We start from the raw sequence: 24,329 nt of genomic DNA on the forward strand, positions 1-24,329 counted from the left end.
ATGTGCATTTGCATTGCTGCACCTTCAGCATAGGGCAAGTCATCATGTTGTGTCCTTCCCTCCATTTGGGGGCAATTGAATGAATGGGTGTGTAAAACCAACAGGCCTGAGGACAAAGGAGCCCGGGGGCATTAAGTCATGGGTGAGTGGGCCCCTTTAGGCCTGCAGCTGACCCTGTGGAGAGGGGCGAGAGGCGCTCGTGTCACTGGACACCAGGCCAAGTTAGCATCTTTACATTGATACACATAGAAGGAGGTTCAATTTGAAGCCACTTTTTCTACTCCTCATGACATTTGACTGTTAAAAACTTGCTGTGGAAATGTTAGTCTGAGACATACAAACAGGATGCATAAAATATACTGAAATGCATTTATTTTTGTAATTAAGTACAATGTTACAAAAACTTAGCAGGATTTTCATTGTACCACAGTTATTCCAACTGTAAATGCTACAAAATAGTGTAATATGTTGTAATATGCCTTAATTAAATCCAGCATTTAGTGTATTGCTCAAGCATGATTATAGTAGTCTATGGCTGCAGCTACTCTTGTGCATTCATTCCCTCAGAAACCACAAGTAATAACTTTTTAACTTATTGACTATAGCTCAATGGAATTAACGAAATCCAGACAAAAAAACATACAACTTACACACTGTATGATGAATTACACAAATAATACAAGAAAACCTTCATCACATTGTGAGCAACACATCCCATGTCTACCTGGGTTTCCCTTTTTACCCTCCTTCAGACAAATACATGATCCAAATCAAATGTAATAATATATTATCAAAGCCACAAAGTTATTTTACCATGAGCTGAAGTGGGTTGAGAAATGGTTACAAAAATGGAAGCACTGATATTTTTTTAACCACAGTAGCCTTAGATGTAGGACGTAACAAACCAAGCAGCAGGATTTCAACAGCACAAACAATGTTAAACTAACACCACACATTACAAAAAACTATATCCTTCTGTATAAACCATCAGATATGTACAACAATAGATAAAAAGTGCAATTTGTCTATGATTAGAGGTCAGAAATAATCTATCTAATTGGGCTAGTGAATGACTTAAGAAAAAATGTCCTAGCTACTTAAAATAATTATGGATGCAGAACATAAAACTTCTACATTTTACATAAAACAGTGACTAACTCAATGATGGAGTAAGGGGAAAAAAAGGAAAACTTTATAATTCTTCATATTTTTCTTAAATCTTTTTTTAAAATAAATAAATTAGTAGACATTAAATAAATAACTGGACAGCCTTCAAAAGGATGAACCCTTTCAGGACAAAATGCATTATAAAATTCTTCAATGTATTACTAACAGATAAAGTTGTAGTGTATGTAGAGGCTGTTTTGTCAGCAAAGGTTAAACTTTTAAAAAATGTATTGTGTCTGATTTATATTAAAATCTAAGCTTTAGAGCTGACAGATAATAAATAAATAAACAAACAAGGTACCCTTCTGTTTTTCACATGACAATAGGAAATACATTCAAACTAATGTCTGACTGACTATGACCTTGTTGAAATGTTGCACTATTTAAAACATCACAGTCCATCACAAGTGCTATCCAGTTTCCAAATACACTGTTCTCAGCAGCAAAATATATTAGTAGCAGTGCAACATGACCTGTGTCCCATTAAGCATCTAAAAATCATGCACATGCTCCTTACTTGTAAATTAGGCGTTGCAAATCATTAAGCTGTGTCTAATAAGCATTGTTTTATGCAACATTGAGTTTAGCAAGGAATATGAAAAGATGCACAATGAGTTAAATGTTTTTTGTTAACATTTAAAATATAATGACATTTAAAGTAAATGTCAGTGTCTACCTATCACTGCCTAGTGCAGAATCTACCTGTCTGTACAAAAAAATGCTATTGTTGTGAATTCTGTATTTAAAAGAAAACCTTCCACACAGTGACCTAGAAAAATGCACAAGCACAATAACAGCAGCCATGCTTTTTGGGAGTGTCCTTGACAGTGCATTTCTTGACTGGATTGTCTCTTACTGGACTCACTGTGTATTGGGTTAGTGAAGGGGCTGTTGTTCAGAGCACAAGAGCTCTTGAGGTGTAGGGGTTCAGGTACTGGCGTGCCTGTTCTGTCAGGAGCAGCTGATCCTCAGTCTTCCCATAAACCACAGCCTCCCACTCGTGCACCTGCACAGAATAGCTTTTTTCAGTGTGTGCTTTTTGAAACAGTTAAAATAATCGTTTGCGTTCAGTCACCTCATTTAAAGTGTGTTTCTGTGTTTTCTGAGCTGCAGGGGATTTGAAATGATTTACAGGTAAAACAGAGGAACCCTCATCTAAGGGGTTCAAAGGTCGGCTGCTTTCTTCCTCCTCTGTATTTGTGACCAACGATGAGTTTGTCAGTAGGCTGTCATCTGGCAACTAAAAATATAATATCAAATATAATTTATAACTATTTTACTTAGATCCAGTTCTGTTTTAGCCGCTTCTGTTACAAGACTTTAAGTCAACTTACTTGTGCAATGTTGAGTTGCTCTGGAAAGAGTTGTATATTTAGACAGTCTTTTTCCCAGGGATCGAGTACAAGGGACTTGCGCACCTTCCTAGCTGGAGCATCCAGCTAAAAAAACAAAGCAATAAATATAACATTGTTAGCAATTAGTTAACTTGATATATGAGTATATTTTTACTAATTAGTTAAGTAATAACTTACAGTGTGTTTCCATGTTCGGTAGTCTGGGTGGACATCTGTTTGGTTGAAAATGTCTGCTCCGGTCTCGTGCTTTAAAACTTCTCGAATGTCTTCCTCAAGAAATGCTAGTGGCTGTGGCTAAAGACAAGATATAAAATAAATATAACAAAAGTATCTCCAATATCCAAGCCAGTAATACCTGTTTGGCTTACCTCCATTTTGAGAGGACCATGCATTTTCTCCTGTGCAGCTAAAGCATTTTTAAAAGGTGTGGGTGTCCTGGGTGTGGGGATCATAACAGTCTTTCGAAATTTAGGAGTTCTGGATCTACAAAGTGCACAATACATTATTTAAATTTAAATAAGACCATCTAGTCATTTATAGCTGTAGTGCGTTTGTTACCCTTCATTTTCTTTCTCGTGCTTAGGCGTGGTTTCTTTGTGGACAGGGGTGTTGAGGAGACATCTTTGACTGCACACAGGGGTTGACGTAAGAGACGGAGTATCCAGATTCAAGTGCTCTGCCCCTAATATGTTGCAAAACTACAAAACAAAACATTATATTAAGCCTGATGAATGACTTACAGTTAAAAATTAGGTAATGGAAAGATATGTACTTGTGATGGCGTAAATGGCAGTGACTTCGTAGGTGTTTTCTTGGGTGAACTTTGAATATTATCCAGGAAGGAGTTGCAGGTCCGTTCAGACAACGGTTCCCCCCTCTCTCTTCTCCTCCGTTTCCCAGAGGAAGTGTGAGCAGGTTTGGATGAGGTAATGGGCGTCAGAGATGTAGTGGTGCCAACTCCAAATGTGGAGGGGTCCTTGTTGCGTAAGCATAAGGCTGTCTGGCAGTCTACTGTGTAGCTCACCGAAGTATCAACATTCCTGTCCTGCAGCAGTGCGGTGTAGCCAGCCTGGTTGTGTCTGGGCAGTGTCTCGGTCTCTGACAACTCAAAGTTGGTCACGTCACTCCATGTAACCGGATCCTACATAAAACAGTACATATTTTCATATTTGACATGGCTAGAGCTGTTTAACTTTGTGTACAACCACATATACCAGTTTGAACTAGACTTACAGAGTCAATAAGCTCCATTGTCTCAACAAACTCTGGTATGGTCTGCAAAGAAGAGAGGACGGTGCTGGCCTCCACAGCTAGGAACTTGCTTGGGGAGACAGAAGAATGTGCAATGGGTCGTTGTGGGGTTTTGGGACCCCCCCATGATCTTCTCTCTGCCTGATCCTCCAAGCTACTGCCACTGTCTGACCAGCCTGAGTACTGCTCTATATTCTGGGGCAAAAGGTGAGCATGTTAGCTATATCTTTTTCAAGTATTTTATTTATCTTATGGGAGAGTTAAGAAATATTCTCTGAAGAGATGGAATAGGATGTTAATTTGAACAGACATGCAGTTTAAGATGATGAAATGTCATGGTAGACAGAATGCTAGCTGAGTCACGGCACAGCCACTAGGGTGAAAAAGGGGAGAAACAGGGAGAGGATTTAATGCTAGGACTGATGGAGGCGGGCAGAAGCATCTTTGAAGCACAAACCAATGCCAGTCTGCCTTATGAGATGGGAGCCTAGTTACTATAGCAACGCTACAGCAAATCGGACTACAAAAATGTTTTTTGTTTCACAAACACTGTAAAAAGGATACAACACATAAATTATGATATTTCCATTTGTAACTTTTTGTTATGCATTAAAGAGTGTGCCATGTTTAATTAGTTTAAGTAATTTAATTACAATCAGCTTTTTACAGTGTATAAGGAAACTGAAAACAGGGTGTGCTAACTATGCTAACACACATCCACACTGAGCTCTTACACCAGGGCCTCTGCACTGCACTTGATGATGAACTTCATTTTCTGCTGACATAAGCAGTAGCTCAAGCTCCTTAATTCTTTTGTCTTTGTCAGGGTCATCCAGGCATGATGGCTATAACACATTTTAGAAGATCAAGAGGACAGCAGGAAAAATTATAAGAAAACAGACAACATTGATTTTGCCCAAATAAACCACAGAGTTTGAGATAATTTGTCAATTAATGTTAGATGAAAATTACAGGACATTCAAATTTGTGATTTGAAGTCCAATGTTAGCGATTACAAAGACAGTACAAATCAGAAATAGAGAAAATATAGACATCTGCTCACACTAACTTACTGATAAGAATGCAGGATTATTTGTGAGGCTGCCCATCAAGTGTCCAGTGTGAGAATCAAAAGGGTAAGCTCCAATCTGAAATCAACAGTTTCATTATTACTATGTTGAGTTTTCTGTCAAAGCCGGCGGTGTCTATTCTCTGACCTGGTTCTGTGGCACAGGGAGGGGGCTGCTGTCACTGCTCGGAGGCTCTGAGGGTGTAGAATGACATTGTCTGTGGCGTCTCCTTCCAGTTTGACCAGAGCTGAAGCTCTTGGATCCCTCCTGCAGGTAGCCCTCGTGCTCCACCTTTCTCCTCATTGTAGAGTTCCAGTGGTTCTTGATAGAGTTGTCTGTCCTGTTGATTATGTTTTTTCTTTAGCGTTATTGTTTTTTACATGATCAAATTAAAAATTATATGTAATTACCTTCCAGGCAAGAGTTTAGATATTTCAGCCCAGCGGTTCCCTAACCGTTTGTGGGCCTCATAGATAATGCGATCCTCTTCTTGGGTCCACGAGGACTTCTTCACCTCTGGATTCAAATGGTTGTGCCATCGCTCACGGCACTGCTTTCCAATCCTTCCCTGGAGATGCTTTGCAATCACAGACCAGCGCTTGGGGCCATACTTGTGAACCAGGTCAATCACCTGCACAAATACATTGGAGTTTAAGAGAGAATATAAAACGCTTTAAGAGTATGGAGGTTTACTTAACATTACAGTATAACATAAAATTAAGATTTAGAACTCAACACATACAAATTGTAATTTCTATATTCATGTATTTAGTTCTGATAGATAGAGTCTAAAGCTTGCACAGCCCCTATCATTTAGCAGGGGAGAACTGGAACTCATGTCTCATCTTACCTTTTGATCCTCCTCTTTTGTCCAGGGCCCTTTCACCAACTCTGGGTTGAGCACCTTCTGCCAGCGGTGCTGACATTGGCCATCTGTCCTCCCCTGTGACAGTCACACACATGAGGAGCCTGTATCACGGCATGACAGTTTGGGCTGCGTTGACTACAAAACTAAATCTGGCACTGAGCCCAACTTCACATTACAACTTTTGGCATGACTTTAGGAGGGTGAAGCTACAATACCTGTTTCACAGGGCACTTACAGAAAAGAAGTTTGCTATTAATTTCCATGAGTCCGTTCCATGCTGCTCAACAAGTTTCTTCAGCTTTTCATCCTGGAACCAATATGAGTACGTTGTTATCTGTATTCATATGTTCGCTCCTTTTACGGTTGGTCACAGGCCTGAATAACACCTTACCTCATCACGAGACCACTTCACTTTGCACAGGACCTTTTTATCTTTGTTCTTTTCTTTACTCTCTGGGTCTGTGGAGTGCAGCTCTTCATCCTCATCACTACTAAAATAAATACAAAACACAAATCCATGTTGTAAGACTGTAAGTATCAAATTAACTCTGCTCATGCCTCATTTGCTGCAGTGGTCTATGTTGCATATGAGGGAGGGGCGACATTTTGCTGGAAAAGAGGCCTCTTCTGTAAACAGGTTCTTTCACGTACAGAGGTGTATTTGTGAGGGAATATTTTGGAAAGAGGATGGGGTGTGGTCAAGAGAACTGCAAATTACTAACGGACCAGATTCAAAAAACACCATACTATTTTGTCATTACACTCATTCAAAATGAGCAAAACTGTGCCCTACATTCGATGATTCTTACACAGGCCAGGATGCTCCTGTGAAAACACAAGTGCAATTATACTGGATGAGACTGTTATATAAAATGTGAAGATTTCTTTCATTCAATGATAAATGTTATCCACAGTAATAATCTGCCTACACAAAAAGATCCATGGACACTGCCATTTGATATGTTCCCTTTGTAAACCAACTGGTGACCCTTATCAATAATCACTGCCGTAAATAGACTAAAATAAATAGGTTACTTGAAGCATTTTAAAGTAAAAGGAGATATTTTTCTACCTGTGTTATGCATTGTATCATATTCAATTCTATATTCACCAAAAATTGTCACATTTCAGAGCAAGATAGAGTGTGTCTTTCAATTATTACATAACATGCACTTTGACAATGGACTGCGCGCTTCCACTGCCTGAACATTGTTCACACGTCTGCATTTGCTTATAACCTATCCAAAGTATAAAAGACAAATACATTACAAGGACGGTTAATTATTCAAATAATTATAAAAAACAAAACAAACATTAGCTCTATCGTGGAGTGGATGATCAAAAACGTGTCCTTTGATTCTCTGAGACCGTGACAGGTGCTGAGGCTTACAAAGTGCCACAACATTATATTTATTAAGTAGATTACTCGGACTCTTTTATTTAATCTGTGTATGTTGCATTTGTTTTACTGTTACTAATCATACCATGTAAACAAATACAAAGACAAAACAGCATTTTGTCAATAGTCACCCACCTGCGCGACTTTAGGTGGTCCATGTCAATTGTGTAGATGAGTTGGTCTCTTTGAACGATGATCCTATGTTTGGCAGCTCTTCAAAATCCTTGTAAATGTCTTTATCCATAGAAACTGCTGTCAATCTTTACTTAATTTCCCAGAAACACTGCAATCCCGGCTAGCTGCATGTTTTAGCCTGTCCCCATCTGCAACTTACTGCATTATGCTCGTCTGTCTTCATTAGCAGCAAAACGCCGTATCCTCTGATCAAAGACCTCTGTCCCTTTTGTCGCTCCTTTTTGAAAAGTAAAACACAAAATCTTGAGACAAACAGTGCTGTTGAATACTTATGTTTAAAATCGAAAGCACGTTCTTGTCATTGTTCGCTGCACAGTGCTTACGGTCCCGGGACTTTGCATTTGTCCCTCAGCAGCAGATGAATTTCGTCCATCCCGCCGATTCTGTGCACAGGCGGCCTCGGCTCTGATTGGTCCAGAGCGCACGCCACAGGACGGTGCAGGTTTAGTTTGATTGGTCAGTTATTGAAGGGGTGTGGGACTTTATTCACTTGTCACGTGGTGTCTATCCTTCAAACCCCTTCAAAACCGCATCAAAATAATCATCTAAATTAATATTAATATTTGAATTGGCTTGTCATGTTTATCTTTGAGGAGATATTTCATGAGGTTCCTTTATGTATCCAGTACATATTTTTTTTCAAATTGTGTGTGGATAAAACACCAAAAAGCTTATATATTGAGCCATTAGGCCGAAGTGCATCAAAAAACAGCTAAACATCAAAAAACAAAATGGTATTTAGAATGATCATACCTGCAAAATGGTCTGTCTGTGTGATCCTGGTGCCCTAACACTTGATTTTGGTGACACTTAGTGGACAGATTTTTTTTTTAAAAGTGGTGTAAGGAAGCCGCTTTTATGGTCGAAACCGACATTTTAATAAAGGTTGAAGCGCTGCATTGGGTTTGTAAACGTAGGGAATATGATGAACTGGATGTGCTTGAGCGTTGTACCATGGACTAAAGTGTTTTTTGTCAAAAGAAGCACATCGTACTATGCAAGAACTATACTATACATTATTAATTAAAATAACATCGTGACATATGCAAAGTATCTTATAAACTACTACTTTACCTTTTTAACCGGCAGGTGTCATCGTTGGGCTTGCTGTTTCGTGTGTGACTCGTAGGTCTATAATGCAACGTTAGACCGGATAATGTGCGAAAGACGTCAAAATAAAACAAACCGTAAATAAACCTTACATTTTATCATACATAGCATATCTATAATTTGACATTTTCCTTATGTATTTTAACTATACTCAAGATTATGATGGTCCAACAAAAGTATATATTATACAGTTTCAAAACAAACTACAGTTAAATTAACGCAGCTTTTATTGTGAATCACCTCCCGGAAATGACCACGTGCAGTCATGTAATTTGACTGACGCTGCAACAGTCAGTTCAAGTCCCGTGACAAATTTCATGGGAACTTTCTTTTTACAGCGAGGAAAGACTGATGTTTCCTGCTTCTTCCACTCTGTAAGCGCTTATGAACAACAGTCAAATACTGGCAAAATACCCATCTGTATCTGACGTCTCTATTTCAACGGAATAAACAAAGTATTTATTTGGCTTTCAACAACGAAGAGTCCCCGACGTAGAGATGGAGAAAGATTGTTGAATACCGATTAGAATACAAAAAGGTACGTGATGTTCATGTCCACGTTTTTACGAGTGCAGCTCTGGCTCAATGTCAATAGATTACTCATGAAACCACTCACTGAAATGCTCAACTAAATGAAATGCTGTTGGAGAATGGGAAAGCAACAAGTGACGTTTCTTCATCTCAATTATATTTTTATCTAACGTCTCGGATATTGTGCAATCTACAAGTTTACACTGGATTGTCATGTTTATTTTTGGGTTTTTTTTACTGAATGTTGTAGTTAGAAGGTTATTTAGTTTACACAGAGAGATTATGCGGGTTGGGCAGGGCTTGGTTAAACCACATTGTTTTCATGTGTAGATCTATATATTATTAGGCTTTATAACTCGTCTCTCTGGCTTAAGAAGCATTTTTCTTCTCTCTGGTTAAAGGGAAACTCTGGGTTTACAGTAAACCCAACCACGTGACCTGGCTTCAAATTTTTAAATCCTATCAATCGAGGTAATCAACATGATCAAGCACAACAGACCCTGAAGATAGGAGGCTGTGATGATCAAGATAATTTGAGTTATAACTCTTCAAAGCAAGTTAAAAACTTAACTCTTAGTTTCACAGTAACTCTTAACTTTAGTATTAAAATAAATAGGTTCTGTTTCATTCAGGTTTAATTTGAACCACATTTATCGTGGTGTTTGTTTATTATAAAATATCAATTATCATCTGTAACATCATTGGGCATAATGTTACAGATGACCAGGGAGACCTTTTCTTTTAATAATATTTCCTTTAAAAAAAAGACTACATTTGATTTGCCATCATGGCACTATGTGATTCTTGACTCTCTACATCTGGCATGTTTCTATAAGGAAGTAGTATCTGCATTTTGCACAGTCGGCCAGTCTGCAGCTGACATGGCACAAAAGATGAGTTTTCTATCTTCCTGGTGTTTTGCCACATTATACGCATTGTTTCCTGTTAAAATCCCTAGACTTTCTTTCATTTTATTGACTTAATGGCACACGATCACACACATGGCCCACACAGTGAGTACAGTTGGCTTCAAACAGTGTTTTAAACTAAGTCTGGTGTGGAGGTATGTATTAGCTCAAGTTGCTTCTAGAGCACTGGCACTGCCAAGGTGGTTGCTGTCTGTATTATTTACTTTATTAACAATATGTTCACCAATATGGCATTGTCTGTCATTGGGTGTGGTGTCCTGCCGCATTCCAAATGAAGGAGTAGCATGTCATCTGAAAATCTCAAGTTATACAAGACAGTTATAGGTTATTTCCCAACTTGGACGGAAATATGCCAGGAATGTTATAGAGCAAGTCCTGTGCGGCAACATGTGCAGTCCTTTAGCCTTGAAAACTGCTACTCTCAAAAGTGGGAATCCAGGAGCATATCCAACTTCATTGTCTGCCGTCTTTGGTATTACTGAGATAAATAATATTAGTTAGTATGTAGCCAATAGACAAGACACTTATTTTGGAGCATGAACTGTCTCCTTCTGAAGCAAAGAGAAAAAGTGAAAGTAACAAATAAATGGGCCTGAGGCAACAGCATCATTGTAAACAGAAATTACTTCACCAAAAGCAAACAATGGACAAAAGGCTGTGAAGTGAATAGAGCCACACTGTACCAAACATGACATAACCCTGCCTGTGATAAGCAGTTAGCTCATCTTATATTTTTTTTCTTTCTTTCTTTTATATATATATATATATATATATATATATATATATTTTTTTTTTTTTTTTTTATTTATTTTTTTTTTGGGGGGGGGGGGGCGTACAATTAGGCCTGTCATGACAATTTCTATATCATTGTTTCGTTCAATATATGAAGCTGGAACAATATTATTTTATCGTGTGTACATTTTTGTTGCACGACTGGGATAATTGTTGGTTAGTTTTAGACTATACAATAATAATATAATTAGTCTGCATCTGTAATGAGTCATGGAAGTGATTAAAGTATTTTGTTCTGCAATTTATTTATTGCGGTTCATGCTTCTTTTTTTTTAAACAGTGTTGTACGTTTAGAATAGTTTTGTGGTCTAAATCTGCTCTTGTTTTTTTGTGTCAATGGCATAAATTAGTTTCAATATTATCGTTCAGCATTTATATATACTCAGTAATATATCGCACTTCAAAGTGTGTTATAGTGACAGGTCTATGTACAATGCAACTCCAGGGTATATCCTCTCTACCTATTGTGTTAGTCCAGCTTCAAAGAAGCGACTTAAAAATAAAGTGTAAATGTCACGTACACAGCATGTGTCCTTGTACAGCTGCCGTCTGTGAAAGAATGTGGGCTTGAGTACTGAAGGGTTTCTTAGAGGGTTGTCTTTGATATAAAACCTACAGGAAGCCAAATCAATTGTGTATAGTTTGTATTAGGGGCTGCCACATTTCAGATGTCAGTTGGATTTATCTTTGTCTAATAATATGTGGCTGTAGATATGGATGCTGTTATGTAATTTGTAAATGGTAAATGGGCACATTTTTGTACAGCTCTTTTCCACCTTCAAAGCACTCAAAGCACTTTATATCAAGGAGCCATTGACCCATTCACACATACATTCATACACACATTCATACACCACTGTACACAAACATTCGGGGCATGGTGGGTTAAGAGTCTTACCCAAGGACACAACATCTGCATTCATCTGTGGAAGCTGGAATCTCACCTCCAACCTGTGTGTCAGTGTCAACACTCTACCTGAGCTACTGTCGCCCATTATCATAGTTAAAACATGAACTGTGTAGTGACATTTTTTATTAACCCTTTAGTTAAAAATTCTAAGTTTTACTCAAGGTTGTGACTTCTGCATTTCATTTCATATTGATTTCCTTGTTATTTATTTAGCACAGTGCTTATTATAAATGACCATATTTGTTTTTGTAGACTTTTCATGTGAAGAACTTTGGACAGCTGTAGTTGTATTTAAATGTGCTATATAAATAAAATTGAATTGGTCACACGTATAGCCTCCATGTAATCTTTTAAGCAGTCCTTTATTGGAACAGCTTAGTTACTTTTATAATATTTTATAATATTTTATTAAAAGTAAAAAGTAAAAGATGCAAAATTACAATCTAGCATTCAAAAGCATGGTTATTATTATTTTAGCTATTCTTGGGTAGCTCGTTATTAGAAACTAGTGGTGGGAAATTGGAGGATGTTGTCCTTAAGATATTGTACTACTACTTTCGATGTCTGAGACAAGCCAAGCCTTATTTATACACCATCATTTGACTAATTTTCACTTCCTTAATTTTCTGCATTGTTCTCTTTTTTTATGACCAGAATCTACTACCAGAATGTATGGGGCCTTTGTGAACTAGGAACACATCTGCCTGTATTTCAGCTCCTGTCCCCAAAAGATGGAAGAGCCTTCCAGCTTTCCCAGTGTCAGCATCCCCTGTCACGATGAGCAGAGAGACAAGAAAAAACGTTACACTGTATGTAAAGGTTCAATTATATCTTATCTATATCTTAGTAATGAGTACGGATTATTAATGCAGTGTTTCCCATAGGTTAATACTAAGACTATGGTAGCATAAACACTTTGAATCATTTTATTTACTACAATATTTTGGTATATAAATGTCACTTATTGCCTCTGCTGAACTTTACAACACTGATTACAGATTGAAAATGGTTACTTCGATATGAGGATGATAATAATGATAAGAATAAGAATAGGAATAACAGTAGTAATAACAGTAAGAATAATAAGAATAATGAGAATAATGAGGGTTTATCTTCAAATGTAAAGTGCATTATAAATAAAATGTGTTACCTCTATATGTTTATGACACGACTATGGGTGGGTCACCATAGTCTCCTCTATTAATGGAAAACACCGTAATGAATATAATGATGTTTTTTGTCCATTTCAGGTTTACAAAGTGATAGTTAGTGTTAGCCAGCATGAATGGTTTGTCTTCAGACGGTATGCAGAATTTGATAAACTCTACACTATAGTAAGTTCTAATATATTTTTGAACACTTCATTGTTGATTTAGATTTTTCTATATTGAATTTGTACTTTGACAGTTACGAAGACAGTTCCCAACAATGAACTTAAAGATACCTGCAAAAAGAATATTTGGAGACAATTTTGACCCAGGTAATGGTCAGCTACAAATGCATGAATGTGTTGGGTTTTTTTTTTACATGTGCCAGCAAGTAATTTATGTGATTTCTACTCAAATATCAGAGTTCATCAGACAAAGAAGAGCTGGATTGCACGAGTTCATCAAGAAAATTGTGTCACATCCCAAGCTTTGTGACCAGTAAGGCTCACATCACATGCACTATTATCTCAGCTATGGTAGGGTTGCACCATTTTGGAAAAGAAATGTTTATCTTTCCTGTTTAGATTTGCTGTATACGTAGGGTTTTTGAATGGTAACATTTGAGAGAACAAGTATAAGACCTCAGTGAATTTCAGAATATGCTTGGAAAGGTCTAAACTGCAGGTACATAGCATATTCAATTATTTGGAAGGGACGCTCTACTATCTAAATATGAGCAGCCTTTGTGATATGATAATTGTGATCTTGCTCAGCCCTAATGTATGATAAGATGGTAAGATGACTTTTCAGTGAATCTGTATTTCTTGTGAACCCTACAGTCCAGATGTAAAGAGCTTCCTTTTGATGGACAGATTAAAGCATTTTTCCGATGGTTCGGAGGATGAAGATGATAAGGTAATGGCATAAGCACTGGCATTTAAGCGTTTTCTTTCTCTGAACTCTGAACTCTGTGAACTCTGAATGACTCATAACAATAATGTCTCTTCTACAGAACAACTCTACCTCTAGAAACATTAACCTTGGCCCGTCTGGAAATCCACAGTATGTTCAACTGTCATGTTCGACTATTTTCTGACGTTTTGGGGTCCTTCTTAAAACAAGTGTTTTATTTTTAATTTTAGAGCAAAACCAACCGACTTTGACTTTTTAAAAGTCATTGGTAAAGGCAGTTTTGGAAAGGTATGTAAAAGTTGTATTTGATTATGGTTGTTAAATGATAATGGGTATGTTGGTCTATGCCATCTTCCACCATCTCCATAGAGAATATTTTGAAGTATGGTTTTAACTTTTAATTTTCACAAATTGGTGCAGGTGCTGTGCCACATCCAGAAAGTTACATACTGGTTCTATGCCTTAATTAGTGTGTGTGTGTGTGTGTGGGGGTGTGTGTATATGTGTATATATATATATATATATATATATATATATATATATATATATATATATATATATATATATATATATATATATATATATATATATATATATATATATATATATATATATATAATATATTATTCTCCTCTGTGCAGGTTTTCCTTGGAAAAAGGAAGCACGATGAAAAGTATTATGCAGTTAAAGTGTTACAGAAAAAAATTATTCTCAACCGAAAAGAAGTAAGTTGTTTTTTGTTTTTTTCGTTTTATCTCAGAATCAATAATTCTAAAAAGAAATATAAGACTAATTCTTCTGATTTGTTTTCTTCTTTTTTTTTTTTTTTTTTACATCAGCAAAAACACATCATGGCAGAGCGCAACGTACTGCTGAAGAATGTCAAACACCCCTTTCTGGTGGGGCTCCATTATTCCTTTCAAACCGCAGACAAGTTATACTTTGTGTTGGATTTTATCAATGGAGGAGAAGTGAGTACTTCCAGTTTGATGAATAAGATACTCGTGTTGGATTAAGTAACAAGGTTAAGATGAGTGACAACACACTGTACAGCTAACCCCTCCACAGATTTATATTTATCCAAAAATGAGAACATTGATCAAACTGAGTCATGTCTGAATGAATTATCTGTGCCTTTGAATGTCAGTGTGTGCAAGTGTGTAAAAGTCCTAAACTGAAATGTCATTTGAGTCATCCCAAAATATTATAGTCTCATTAAGTTTTAGGTCAGGAAAATGCACAATAAAACTAATCGGCTACATTTTTACCACAGCTGTTCTTTCATCTACAAAAAGAGAGAACCTTTCCAGAACCAAGGGCAAGATTTTACATTGCAGAAATGGCAAGTGCTCTGGGATATCTGCACTCTGTCAATATTGTTTACAGGTATGTCAATTTTGTATAAAGTTTGCATACATTAATCCACAAAGTGTTTGGAAATTATATTCTCTAGGTCTATGATCTTTAATTTTTCCTCTTGATATATTGAATTGATTTCTTTACAGAGACTTGAAGCCAGAAAATATTCTTCTAGACCATGAGGTAATCACTGTTTTATACCAACACAAGTTAACACAAGTGATAGATGTTTTTGCACAAGGACTTCTGTGTAACATCTGTTCATGTCAATTAATGTAACCATGAATCAGTGCCTCAAGTCAACATTTCATTGGCCCTCACTAAGTTTTGCAATTAGACACAACATGCTGGTAATTAAGTTGGTTTTCGCTAACGATTTCCCTGCCTGAGCTTGTGAGGCATTAGCGAACGGGGCTGGCTGAGCTGTGCTGTAGCCAACATTCCTGCTCAACAATACATCCTCACTGCCTGGGGATAATGAACTGCTTGTGTGGCACATGCAGACTTAAAAAAAAATCTCTTTTTCCACTTTGTCCAGGGGCATATAGTTTTGACGGACTTCGGACTGTGCAAAGAAGGCATTTCTCAAACTGACACAACTACGACATTTTGTGGAACACCTGAGGTAATGAAGTCTAGCAGTAGTTTTTGGTTATGGGTTCAGTCTGCCAATAACACTGATACATTATAGTAATACAGTTGTTATAAGTAAGCTTCTGTTCTGCAGTACTTGGCTCCAGAGGTCTTGAGGAAACAGGCATATGATAACACAGTAGACTGGTGGTGTCTGGGATCAGTACTATATGAGATGCTTTATGGCCTGGTGAGTCTGAAAACGTACATTTTTTGATGTAAAATTCTTCCTGTGTGTGGTTTTTTTTTTTTTTTCCTAATGTGGTGTATTTCTCCACAGCCTCCATTCTACAGCAGAGACACTCATGAAATGTATGACAACATCCTGCACAAGCCGTTGGTGATGCGTTCAGGTGCCTCCCACTCGGCCTGGGCTCTTCTACAGGGCTTGTTGGAAAAAGACAATACGCTCAGACTGGGATGCAAGGATGATTTTGTAAGTGGTTCGGATGTTTAGTAATTTGGTGCCCCCTTGTGGACGGATTTTGTAGTGTTTTACTTTTTTCTTTTAATATCTTTGTTTTGTTTTTGCTTTTTTTTTTTTAGAATGAAATTAAGGAACACGACTTTTTCATTAGTATAAACTGGGATGATCTGGAACAAAAGAAGATTCCTCCTCCATTTAGACCTAAAGTGGTAAATTATTTTTGCCTTCTGTTATTGGTCTGCACTGTATAATGTATCCCTTTCACAGCATCACAGTGTACCCATTTTTTTTCAGAGTTGTCCCGGCGATATCTCAAACTTTGACACAGAATTCACGGATGAAATGGTGCCTAACTCCATCTGCTGGTCACAAGATCATTCCAAAGTGAACGCCAGTGTCATGGAAGCAGATGATGCCTTTGTAGGGTTCTCCTATGCCCCACCATCAGATGACTCTTTCTTATGAGACAAAACTGTACCCAACTCTCATACCTAAAGGGAACATTCGAAATTATGGACAGATTTCCTGTGAAACCAAAGCATTCAACCAAAAGTAATTGGTTGAGACAAACTGTATCAGAGAGGTTTTATCAATTAATATTTATAGAGATAAATTTATAAACAAAACTTTTTTATTCTTTAAACATTATGGTCACCTGCTATTAAAACACATTTATTTTTATTAGGCCTTATAAATTGCCTAACTTGTTCTGGTAAACTTGAAAGTGAACATTCCTATTATGTGGAGTTGTATCCATGCTTATACTGTAAAAACTGGGATACTGGGCCTACTTCAGCTAGTCTGAGCACAATGTTTCATAGGTCATTTATATAGAATAATCTTAATGTTGCTTCAGTGCATTTATTATAAGTAGAAAAATAACAAATTCACTGTTATTTGACGCGTAAAATGTATATTGTTGGACAAAAATAAAACATTACAATCTGTGGTATTCTCTCTTCAGTAAGTGAATAGGCCTAAATGGTGTTTGCTTGTGATAATCTGAATTCTGTTTGGACATGCCATGCGTATGTAGTTGTTTTTTTTTGTTTTTTTTTTAACTATTTCATGTCATATTCAACACATTTTCAATTACTGACCATCTCAGTATGTATGGCTAATGGCTCGCGAGGAAGTGTACGTGAGCTCGCGAGGAAGTGTACGTGAGCTCGCGACGAAGTGTGCGTGAGCTCGCGAGGAAGTGTGCGTGAGCTCGCGGTTCCAGCGCCGTTGAATCTCACCAGGGCGCGTGCACTGGGGCAGGCAAGACTGAACTCTATGTACAATAAATAACAGTAAACTGCATTAAAATGTCTGAGTTGGACATATTTTCCCTGAAAGAGTCTGTTTTAGTGTATTTAGACAGAAGTGGAGGTCTTAAGAAACTCTCCGAAGACTGTAAACAATATAACGGTAACTGATTTGTTGTGTTAGCAAACTAACTGTTTTTATTGACTGCTAATGCTAATTGATGTTTTCTAATATATTTTCAGACCAGCAACAAGAAGGGGCAGTGTACAGATTTTGTATTTGTGTAAATCCTTCCGATGTAATTGAGGTGGATGCAGAACTGGGTGACTTTGTCCTGCATGAGCCTTTAACAGCAACTAAACTGTTTCAGTCTGTAAGTGATGACAGTTCTTTAATCTGTTTATGATTAACAGATTAAAGAAATAAAATGTAACTGCATACACGTTGTTTAGGTTTGCTACCTTGCAATTAAGACACTGATGTTGTTGGACAAAATACAAACTGAAAACCAGGTAGCCAGTAGGAAATATCTAATAACAATTCTAATAGAAACAGTTGGACTTCATGCTAAAATCTGGGTGTGTTTCTTTCAAGATAAATATTATTCTCAGACTTACTCATCTACCTCCCTTCCCCGAGTATACATTGGATCTTTGTACTTTTCCCCGTGGAAATGTCCTTTTAAAGCCAGTTTTTGTGGAGGGCCTTGTCATTGCATTGACCAGGGTTACCAAGTATACCCAAGGGGCCCGCTTCCTTTGCATGAATGAAGCCTGCACCTGCTCCACTGGTTAGTTGGTCTTTTAAACCATCTACCTCATTTCCTCACCAAATATTGTTTTAACCTGCATTTTTCCCTTTGTTACCTTTAGGATATCACCACATACGAGTTCATGCTCCCGGGGCTACAGAGTCAGCCACAGTTAGGAATGATTTCAGTTGCAATGTGTGCCATTCCCAAATGAAAGAGGATCTGAAACTCCGAGTCTTGGGAGGTAGGGGATAGAGAAACCTGTCATTTAGAAAGCTGAATATGTTGTTACATTTGTCCTACAGCATGTTTTTCTGCATCTCTTTTGAGGGCAGATAAACAGCTAGTGAAGTTGGTTCCTTGTAAAGCACTTGATCTCTTCAGGGGACATCAGCAAACCCCACTGAGATACCAATCAGTCACCCTCTTTCTCAGAGGTGAGGTACAGTACATACCAAGTCCAACACAATACTTAACACTACTCAGTCTATAAAATATACTATATAGGTATAAATAAGTCTGTTGGCTGTACTTTTTCCTAATTTTGTTAATGTCTGTGTAATCCTTCAGTCGTCTAGGTCTGATCCATAGTAAAAGCCAAAGTTAAATCTGTCAGCTGGACAAAAAGTTGTAGGAGTGAAGACATTTTGCTGCTCATCCAAGCCAGTTCTTCAGTTCTGGTCAGATGGCTGGTGGACACTGCCTTATATCTATCTGAAGGGAGGAGTTAACTACACTGAAATTGTAAACTGCTATTGTTTACAATTTCAGTGTAGTTAGCTCCTCCCTGATGAGCAGCGAAACATCTTCACTCCTACAACTCTTTGTCCAGTTGACAGATTTAATTTTTAGGCTTTTACTATAATTGTGTTAATGTCTAAGTCTTGATGAGGTCATACAATATCTTTATTGTTACCAAAATTATATGGTTTATAACAGCAATTAAAATGTGGTCATGCTTAGATAATGTTCATCTTCTTAGTTTCATGTTTGTTTGTAACTTGTAAGTTACTGTAGTCTCTGTTGCTATACAATAGTATTTCTGTTTCCCGAAAAACATTGTTCGGTTGAGACCCATGAGATCTTGGCATATCTCAGCACCGGATTAACATTCTGTTGACCTAGTCCTGTAGCGGAATTCAATACTGTGGGTTTTTGTTACTAAATATATATGTTAATAAGTGCTAGAAACACTCATTAGTTATATCTGCCACTCAAACACAGAGAAATCTTTGTTCACACATGCTCACTCTGTTTTTCTTGGCAATGGCATGCAGTTGGCATGTATGTTTCTTCAACAATCACCATGAACGAAGGAACTACTCCTTGGAGTAATACATTATTTTGTATTCATATAGATGAGCTGTGTAACTCAATGGGAATTGGCCAAACATACAAAGTGCTAGGCATTCCTGCGCATGTGCATCAGTGGCCTCACATCACCTGGAGCATCGAGGCAAACAACATCCAGGCGTGGGAGCCTGAGTGTAAGCCTAATATGAAAATAAAGAATACTGCACTGACTTACAGCAGCTCATGCTGATGTTTCGCACTTTTTACTCCTCTGCAGGTTCACCTAAAGTGAGTGCTACGTTCCTGGAGTTACACAAGACCACGGCCTGCTCACCTTGGAGATTTTCTGCCATTGCAGCTCACTGCTTTGGGTTAGAGATAACTCCACCAGGCCTGTACAACTCCTTAAAACTCTGTCTGTTGCTCAGCTTAGTGCAAACGACATCTGACTTAAAGGAAATGTTCCACAGCCTGGACATCCTTGTTTGCACCAATGACTTTCTAATATTAGATAGGTACTAAAACAGCAACTCTGCACCTAAGGGTAATCCTGCTATGCAAGTACTAAAGGCAGTACGTTGTTTTTGGTAGACTCATGACATACAGCTTGGGGTTGGCTCGGAGAGGGGTCAGACATCAGTCTTCAGGAGAAATGTTTGCATCTTTATCCCGTGATGAACATGGAGCAGGCACAGCCGACATCCACGCCGGCTCTGCTCTGCTTGCCACAGGGGGCATCTGCATGTTGGGAGAACTAAGCTGCTACAAAAAGGATAAACTGGAGGCCGTTCAAACTGGTGACTCATTTACTTTAAGTTCAGTAAGTTACTGTAATAAACAGGAATAATTTAGCATATTTGTTGACAGTCTTGGAGGGTCGGACTGTGTCTGTATTCATACCCGGTAAGAAGTATGGAGAGGATGCAGACCAACAGCTTTCCTTTCCTCTGAGGTGCAGCTTTTGGGCTCTGATTGACACAGCAGACCCTTCTCGTCGATCGAACAGGACGGACTGTGCTGTGCTTGGAACAGCAGTAAGTTCAGTCACAATACTGACTTTTTTTGTTTTTAATTGTAAATGCTCACATTTAATCTTGTACAGGATCTAGGGTCAGTACAAATCAAACTGGCAGATGCATTTGGCCTGGTCATTCAATGCAGAGATAATGTTGGAGAGCAGGGCCTTTGTCACACTGCTCACACCCTTCAACAGGCTGTACAACCTGCAGCAAGTCTTTATTCCTCCTGCATGACTTTTTCCACCCAGGACTACCAAGAGGTTTATTCATTAAAATACTTTCAAGTTCACAATTTCATTTCAAATGTATACTGAAATAGGTATAGGGTATATATACTTAAAGTAGAGGTGGTTTATTCCACCTATTATAGTATAACCAACATTTTTTTAATTAAAAAACAAACGTTTCCTCTTTAGCTTGTTGCTCAGGCTCAGATGTTGCAAGTTGAGCTAAGCCCTGGAGCAGAGAAGATTATTCATGGATATTACATGGCAAGCCGCAGAGTACGGACACAATCTCAGGGCGTTAAAATGTCTGTGGCTTCCATCAGACTACTGTAAATAACAACACAAAGATTTTGAAACATTAGTTTATTCTGACATTTTCAGACACTAAAATAATGTCAATAATACATTAGGATTTCCTTAGCAGAAGCCCACTGTAAGCTGTCTCTCAGAACTCAAGTACTAGAGGAAGATGCTGTCATCGCTGTGCTCCTGTGTGAAAACTCTGTCATTTTAAAACATGGTAAAATTCGACTTCACTTTAATCAATGCATTAAAATTCCAATTTTAAAGACATTTTACACTGCAGGGGCTTCTCCACTGGTTCTTCCCCCGGACGCAGTGTTTCCCTGTGATGTGGCTGATCTTGACAGTTTGCACAAGAGAGACTTGATCTTGGATGAGCTGCACCAGAACATACTGCGGTTCATCTATGCGTACGCTCCGGGGGCCAACTCGTACATCACCGAAGAGTAATGCAGGTGGGACTGTAGTCTCTAGACCTCATGCAACTTCACCATGGATATAAGCACCTGTAGTAAATAATGCAAATATTAATGTACATTTAATACATTTCTTTTTGAGAGGGATGATTATATATAATATTAACTGCCAAATCAGTAGTCACAGTATCACCACATATTTGTCTGACGGGTAAACGGCAAAAATGTGAACTCATCATAATCTCTGCAGCGCAATAGAGATGATATATTCATAGAGCAGAGGATTTTTTATATTAAACTTACTTGTGAACAGATACATCCTTGCCACAGCCTCTTGGTATCTGAAAGATTTTGCAGTGTTAATGGAAATAAAGGTTTCAATTTTATTAGATCAATTCAGCTGTCAGCTTTCAGTAGTCACAGTATCACCACATATTTGTCTGACGGGTAAACGGCAAAAATGTGAACTCATCATAATCTCTGCAGTGCAATAGAGATGATATATTCATAGAGCAGAGGATTTTTTATATTAAACTTACTTGTGAACAGATACATCCTTGCCACAGCCTCTTGGTATCTGAAAGATTTTGCAGTGTTAATGGAAATAAAGGTTTCAATTTTATTAGATCAATTCAGCTGTCAGCTTTCAGTAGTCACAGTATCACCACATCTTTGTCTGACGGGTAAACGGCAAAAATGTGAGCTCATCACAAACTTATAATCTTAGCAAATTGTAATGATGTGGTCACTCACTGTTGAACGTGCCGAGACCTTGTGTTGGCAGAGTAGCTGCTTCAGGCTCCCATCTGTAGTAACAAAATGTGTAAAATCAATACATCTCACGATATGGTATAGAGAGCACCTTATTTTTAAGCTTATTTCAGATCATCACTGTTTACCCTTTTGATGGGTAAACGGCAAAAATGTGAGCTCATCGCAATCTTGGCATCAAAAATGTGTATAGAGAATTGGTAACTTACATAATCAGGCAACAACCTCCAGTTTGGTGGATGCACTGTAGACTGTAGGACAAGAGGAAAATGTTATAACTTTAAATATAGTAAACTACCAAAAAATGACTTAAAAATACAGAAACTTTACCTTATTATCCAGTATCCAACCTCAGCTGAGGCACTGTTGAGGACAAATCTAAAAATGAAAAAAGAGCACTTTAATAGAATTCAATAACTTGCTTCCCGAGAGACTTATGGATTGTAATCCTTACTACTCGAATAAGATGTACTGAAAGGATAGCCAATAAGGTAACCACAGATGAGTGATCACCTGAAGGTCAAAGGGTGCAGTGTAACGCAGCCCGGTAGCACCGCACCTCTAAGGACGGGTTCAACAGCAGGTCACGACCTCTGCCATGACCTGACGTCCCTCAAGAGGAGCACGCTGCTTTATGCGCTGAAACAATTGAACAATTCCCTGACCAACTCATCAGCTGACAAACCAAGTATGGATAGTGGCATAAAGGGCTTCATTGCATCCTGTCCAGAAATGATTTATTACAATGAAGCTCACCCAATACCTCTGTGCATCTGTAGCATTATCGATTCCCAAAACTGATATTCTGCCATTAAGTACTACGGCAGCTAGCATGTGCCGTTAACATATCGCAAGATGCTGGTCATCGTTTAAACGTTTAAAAATCTTTAAGCACCTCGAGCTCTGCTCAAACCCCGAGAGCACATTTTACACACGTGGTCGGCGGCTAGCTTTTAGCCTCCATGCTTGTCGATGATATTCAAGTCTGCAAGTCCAAACTAAAATGTCGATTATATTAAGTAATAATACAAACTTACTTACCACTTATCAGTTTGTTTGTACATAAAATATTGATCATTCTGTAGTTTTCAACGCAGAGCTGCTCCTGCCGCGCACACCACGCTCTCTGCTCTGTCCGTGAGGAGAGAGCGCTCTTCCGGCTGCGCATTAAAGCTGCGCGAGATCTCTGCGCACACACTTTAAAGTCAACTGGAACAGTGTATCATGTTTTGTTTGTTTGTTTTTACATGTCCAATTTTAATCTCGGACTGTGCATATACATATATACATTCCCGGATTCCTGACTAATAATAAATAATAATAATAATAATCATGATTATTATAAGCATTAGCTTTGTTTTATCATGAGTATTATTATTTATACAAATTGTAAGCTGATTGTGGTAAATACTTAGACGCCGTTTTAATCACATTTATTCAACACATTTACAACAATGCGTGTAAAAATTCAGGGGAACATGAGATGCAGAGCCCTCATTGTTGGCTCTTTGACAGACCACTTCACATGACAAAATTTAGGTTATTCAGACATAAATGTAGTGCAAATGTTTCAACTGAAAGTGCACACCTCAACCATGACGGGCTCATTAGCCCATGGAATTTCTGCAAATATCACACCTGGGACATGTAGGGAGCTGCGCAACGCAACGCAAAACTTCAACGAAAACACAAGCATCAAATGTTTCAAACAACATTCAGTTAATATAATAATTTACATTAGACACATATTATCAGCTGATGCTATTAAATTTAGAGTAATTGTCCATCAAACACATGTTGCCGTCACAGTTCTCAGCATGAAATCATGCAGTTATTGAATTAAATAAGCCGAGAATGTTATTGAGAGGTTGATGACGATGGGCCTTGATTTTCCGATTCTGATGGGTTTTTAGCGTTTAGAAATTGTCCCGATGCTCCAACATAGAGCCGGGACCTCATTGGCCATTTCTGAAAAGATCAAAGAGAATAATATGATATTATTTATGTCTTGGAGTTAAATCGTATAATAAAGCTTAAATATATATTTGTTCTGCTTTTCCTCTTAAAATGATGTTATAAAACTTACCTTGACAGGGTGCAGATAGCCTTCACCTTTCAAAGAGTGTAATGCTTCTGTTTGTTTTGTGCCCTCTCCCTCCTCAGCGCCTTCTTCTTGGAGTGTCCGCGTCAAATGGGCGATGTATGTGGTGGCCAGAATCAGTACATCCAATTTAGACAATTT

At 38.0% G+C, this 24,329-nt stretch overlaps 3 protein-coding genes and 1 long non-coding RNA gene across 4 annotated transcripts; 2 read left to right on the forward strand and 2 right to left on the reverse strand.

Annotated features, from left to right (window-relative positions):
* Nucleotides 1-357: 357 nt before the first annotated feature.
* Nucleotides 358-7,687, reverse strand: mybl1 (v-myb avian myeloblastosis viral oncogene homolog-like 1). Its single transcript, XM_055230097.1, has 15 exons — nucleotides 7,246-7,687; nucleotides 6,103-6,202; nucleotides 5,947-6,018; nucleotides 5,694-5,786; nucleotides 5,254-5,474; nucleotides 4,991-5,183; nucleotides 4,847-4,921; nucleotides 3,756-3,968; nucleotides 3,295-3,663; nucleotides 3,081-3,220; nucleotides 2,891-3,005; nucleotides 2,700-2,816; nucleotides 2,502-2,606; nucleotides 2,243-2,407; nucleotides 358-2,173 (listed from the first exon to the last, which is right to left on the reverse strand). The coding sequence occupies exons 1-15, from the start codon at nucleotides 7,266-7,268 to the stop codon at nucleotides 2,063-2,065; spliced, it is 2,112 nt and encodes a 703-aa protein (XP_055086072.1). The 5' UTR covers nucleotides 7,269-7,687; the 3' UTR covers nucleotides 358-2,062.
* Nucleotides 7,688-8,670: 983 nt separating this feature from the next.
* Nucleotides 8,671-17,018, forward strand: sgk3 (serum/glucocorticoid regulated kinase family member 3). The gene is made up of 17 exons (XM_033986185.2): nucleotides 8,671-8,953; nucleotides 12,232-12,386; nucleotides 12,828-12,911; nucleotides 12,985-13,057; nucleotides 13,148-13,223; nucleotides 13,565-13,640; nucleotides 13,738-13,787; nucleotides 13,868-13,925; nucleotides 14,279-14,362; nucleotides 14,477-14,608; nucleotides 14,911-15,023; nucleotides 15,143-15,179; nucleotides 15,535-15,621; nucleotides 15,724-15,819; nucleotides 15,910-16,065; nucleotides 16,176-16,265; nucleotides 16,351-17,018. Exons 2-17 carry the CDS (start codon nucleotides 12,309-12,311, stop codon nucleotides 16,519-16,521), a joined length of 1,461 nt encoding a protein of 486 aa, XP_033842076.1. The 5' UTR covers nucleotides 8,671-8,953; nucleotides 12,232-12,308; the 3' UTR covers nucleotides 16,522-17,018.
* Nucleotides 17,019-17,366: 348 nt separating this feature from the next.
* On the forward strand, nucleotides 17,367-21,350 carry mcmdc2 (minichromosome maintenance domain containing 2). The gene is made up of 14 exons (XM_033986313.2): nucleotides 17,367-17,469; nucleotides 17,550-17,680; nucleotides 17,760-17,819; nucleotides 17,902-18,097; nucleotides 18,180-18,302; nucleotides 18,394-18,495; nucleotides 19,417-19,545; nucleotides 19,629-19,866; nucleotides 19,943-20,148; nucleotides 20,219-20,385; nucleotides 20,454-20,630; nucleotides 20,787-20,926; nucleotides 21,008-21,117; nucleotides 21,184-21,350. Exons 1-14 carry the CDS (start codon nucleotides 17,367-17,369, stop codon nucleotides 21,348-21,350), a joined length of 2,049 nt encoding a protein of 682 aa, XP_033842204.1.
* On the reverse strand, nucleotides 20,950-23,222 carry LOC129457229 (uncharacterized). Its single transcript, XR_008649148.1, has 7 exons — nucleotides 23,129-23,222; nucleotides 22,418-22,465; nucleotides 22,297-22,338; nucleotides 22,070-22,122; nucleotides 21,856-21,893; nucleotides 21,620-21,657; nucleotides 20,950-21,406 (listed from the first exon to the last, which is right to left on the reverse strand). It is a non-coding gene; the product is annotated as an uncharacterized LOC129457229 (long non-coding RNA).
* Between the last annotated feature and the right edge of the window lie 1,107 nt (nucleotides 23,223-24,329).

This window comes from Periophthalmus magnuspinnatus, chromosome 20 (assembly GCF_009829125.3).
Source record: "Periophthalmus magnuspinnatus isolate fPerMag1 chromosome 20, fPerMag1.2.pri, whole genome shotgun sequence".
In the NCBI taxonomy this organism is placed as follows: domain Eukaryota; kingdom Metazoa; phylum Chordata; class Actinopteri; order Gobiiformes; family Gobiidae; genus Periophthalmus; species Periophthalmus magnuspinnatus.

Coding starts and splice junctions, on each gene's coding strand:
- mybl1 (XM_055230097.1), bottom strand. CDS start 7,268: ATGGACCACCTAAAGTCGCGCAG. Junction 3,221..3,294: donor TGCCATTTACGCCATCACAA/GTACATATCTTT, acceptor TTTGTTTTGTAG/TTTTGCAACATATTAGGGGC. Junction 2,174..2,242: donor AGAAACACACTTTAAATGAG/GTGACTGAACGC, acceptor TATTCTGTGCAG/GTGCACGAGTGGGAGGCTGT.
- sgk3 (XM_033986185.2), top strand. CDS start 12,309: ATGGAAGAGCCTTCCAGCTTTCCCAGTGTCAGCATCCCCTGTCACGAT. Junction 13,058..13,147: donor TGGAGACAATTTTGACCCAG/GTAATGGTCAGC, acceptor CTCAAATATCAG/AGTTCATCAGACAAAGAAGA. Junction 15,024..15,142: donor TCTGTCAATATTGTTTACAG/GTATGTCAATTT, acceptor ATTTCTTTACAG/AGACTTGAAGCCAGAAAATA.
- mcmdc2 (XM_033986313.2), top strand. CDS start 17,367: ATGTCTGAGTTGGACATATTTTCCCTGAAAGAGTCTGTTTTAGTGTAT. Junction 17,470..17,549: donor AGACTGTAAACAATATAACG/GTAACTGATTTG, acceptor ATATATTTTCAG/ACCAGCAACAAGAAGGGGCA. Junction 19,546..19,628: donor CCAGGCGTGGGAGCCTGAGT/GTAAGCCTAATA, acceptor ACTCCTCTGCAG/GTTCACCTAAAGTGAGTGCT.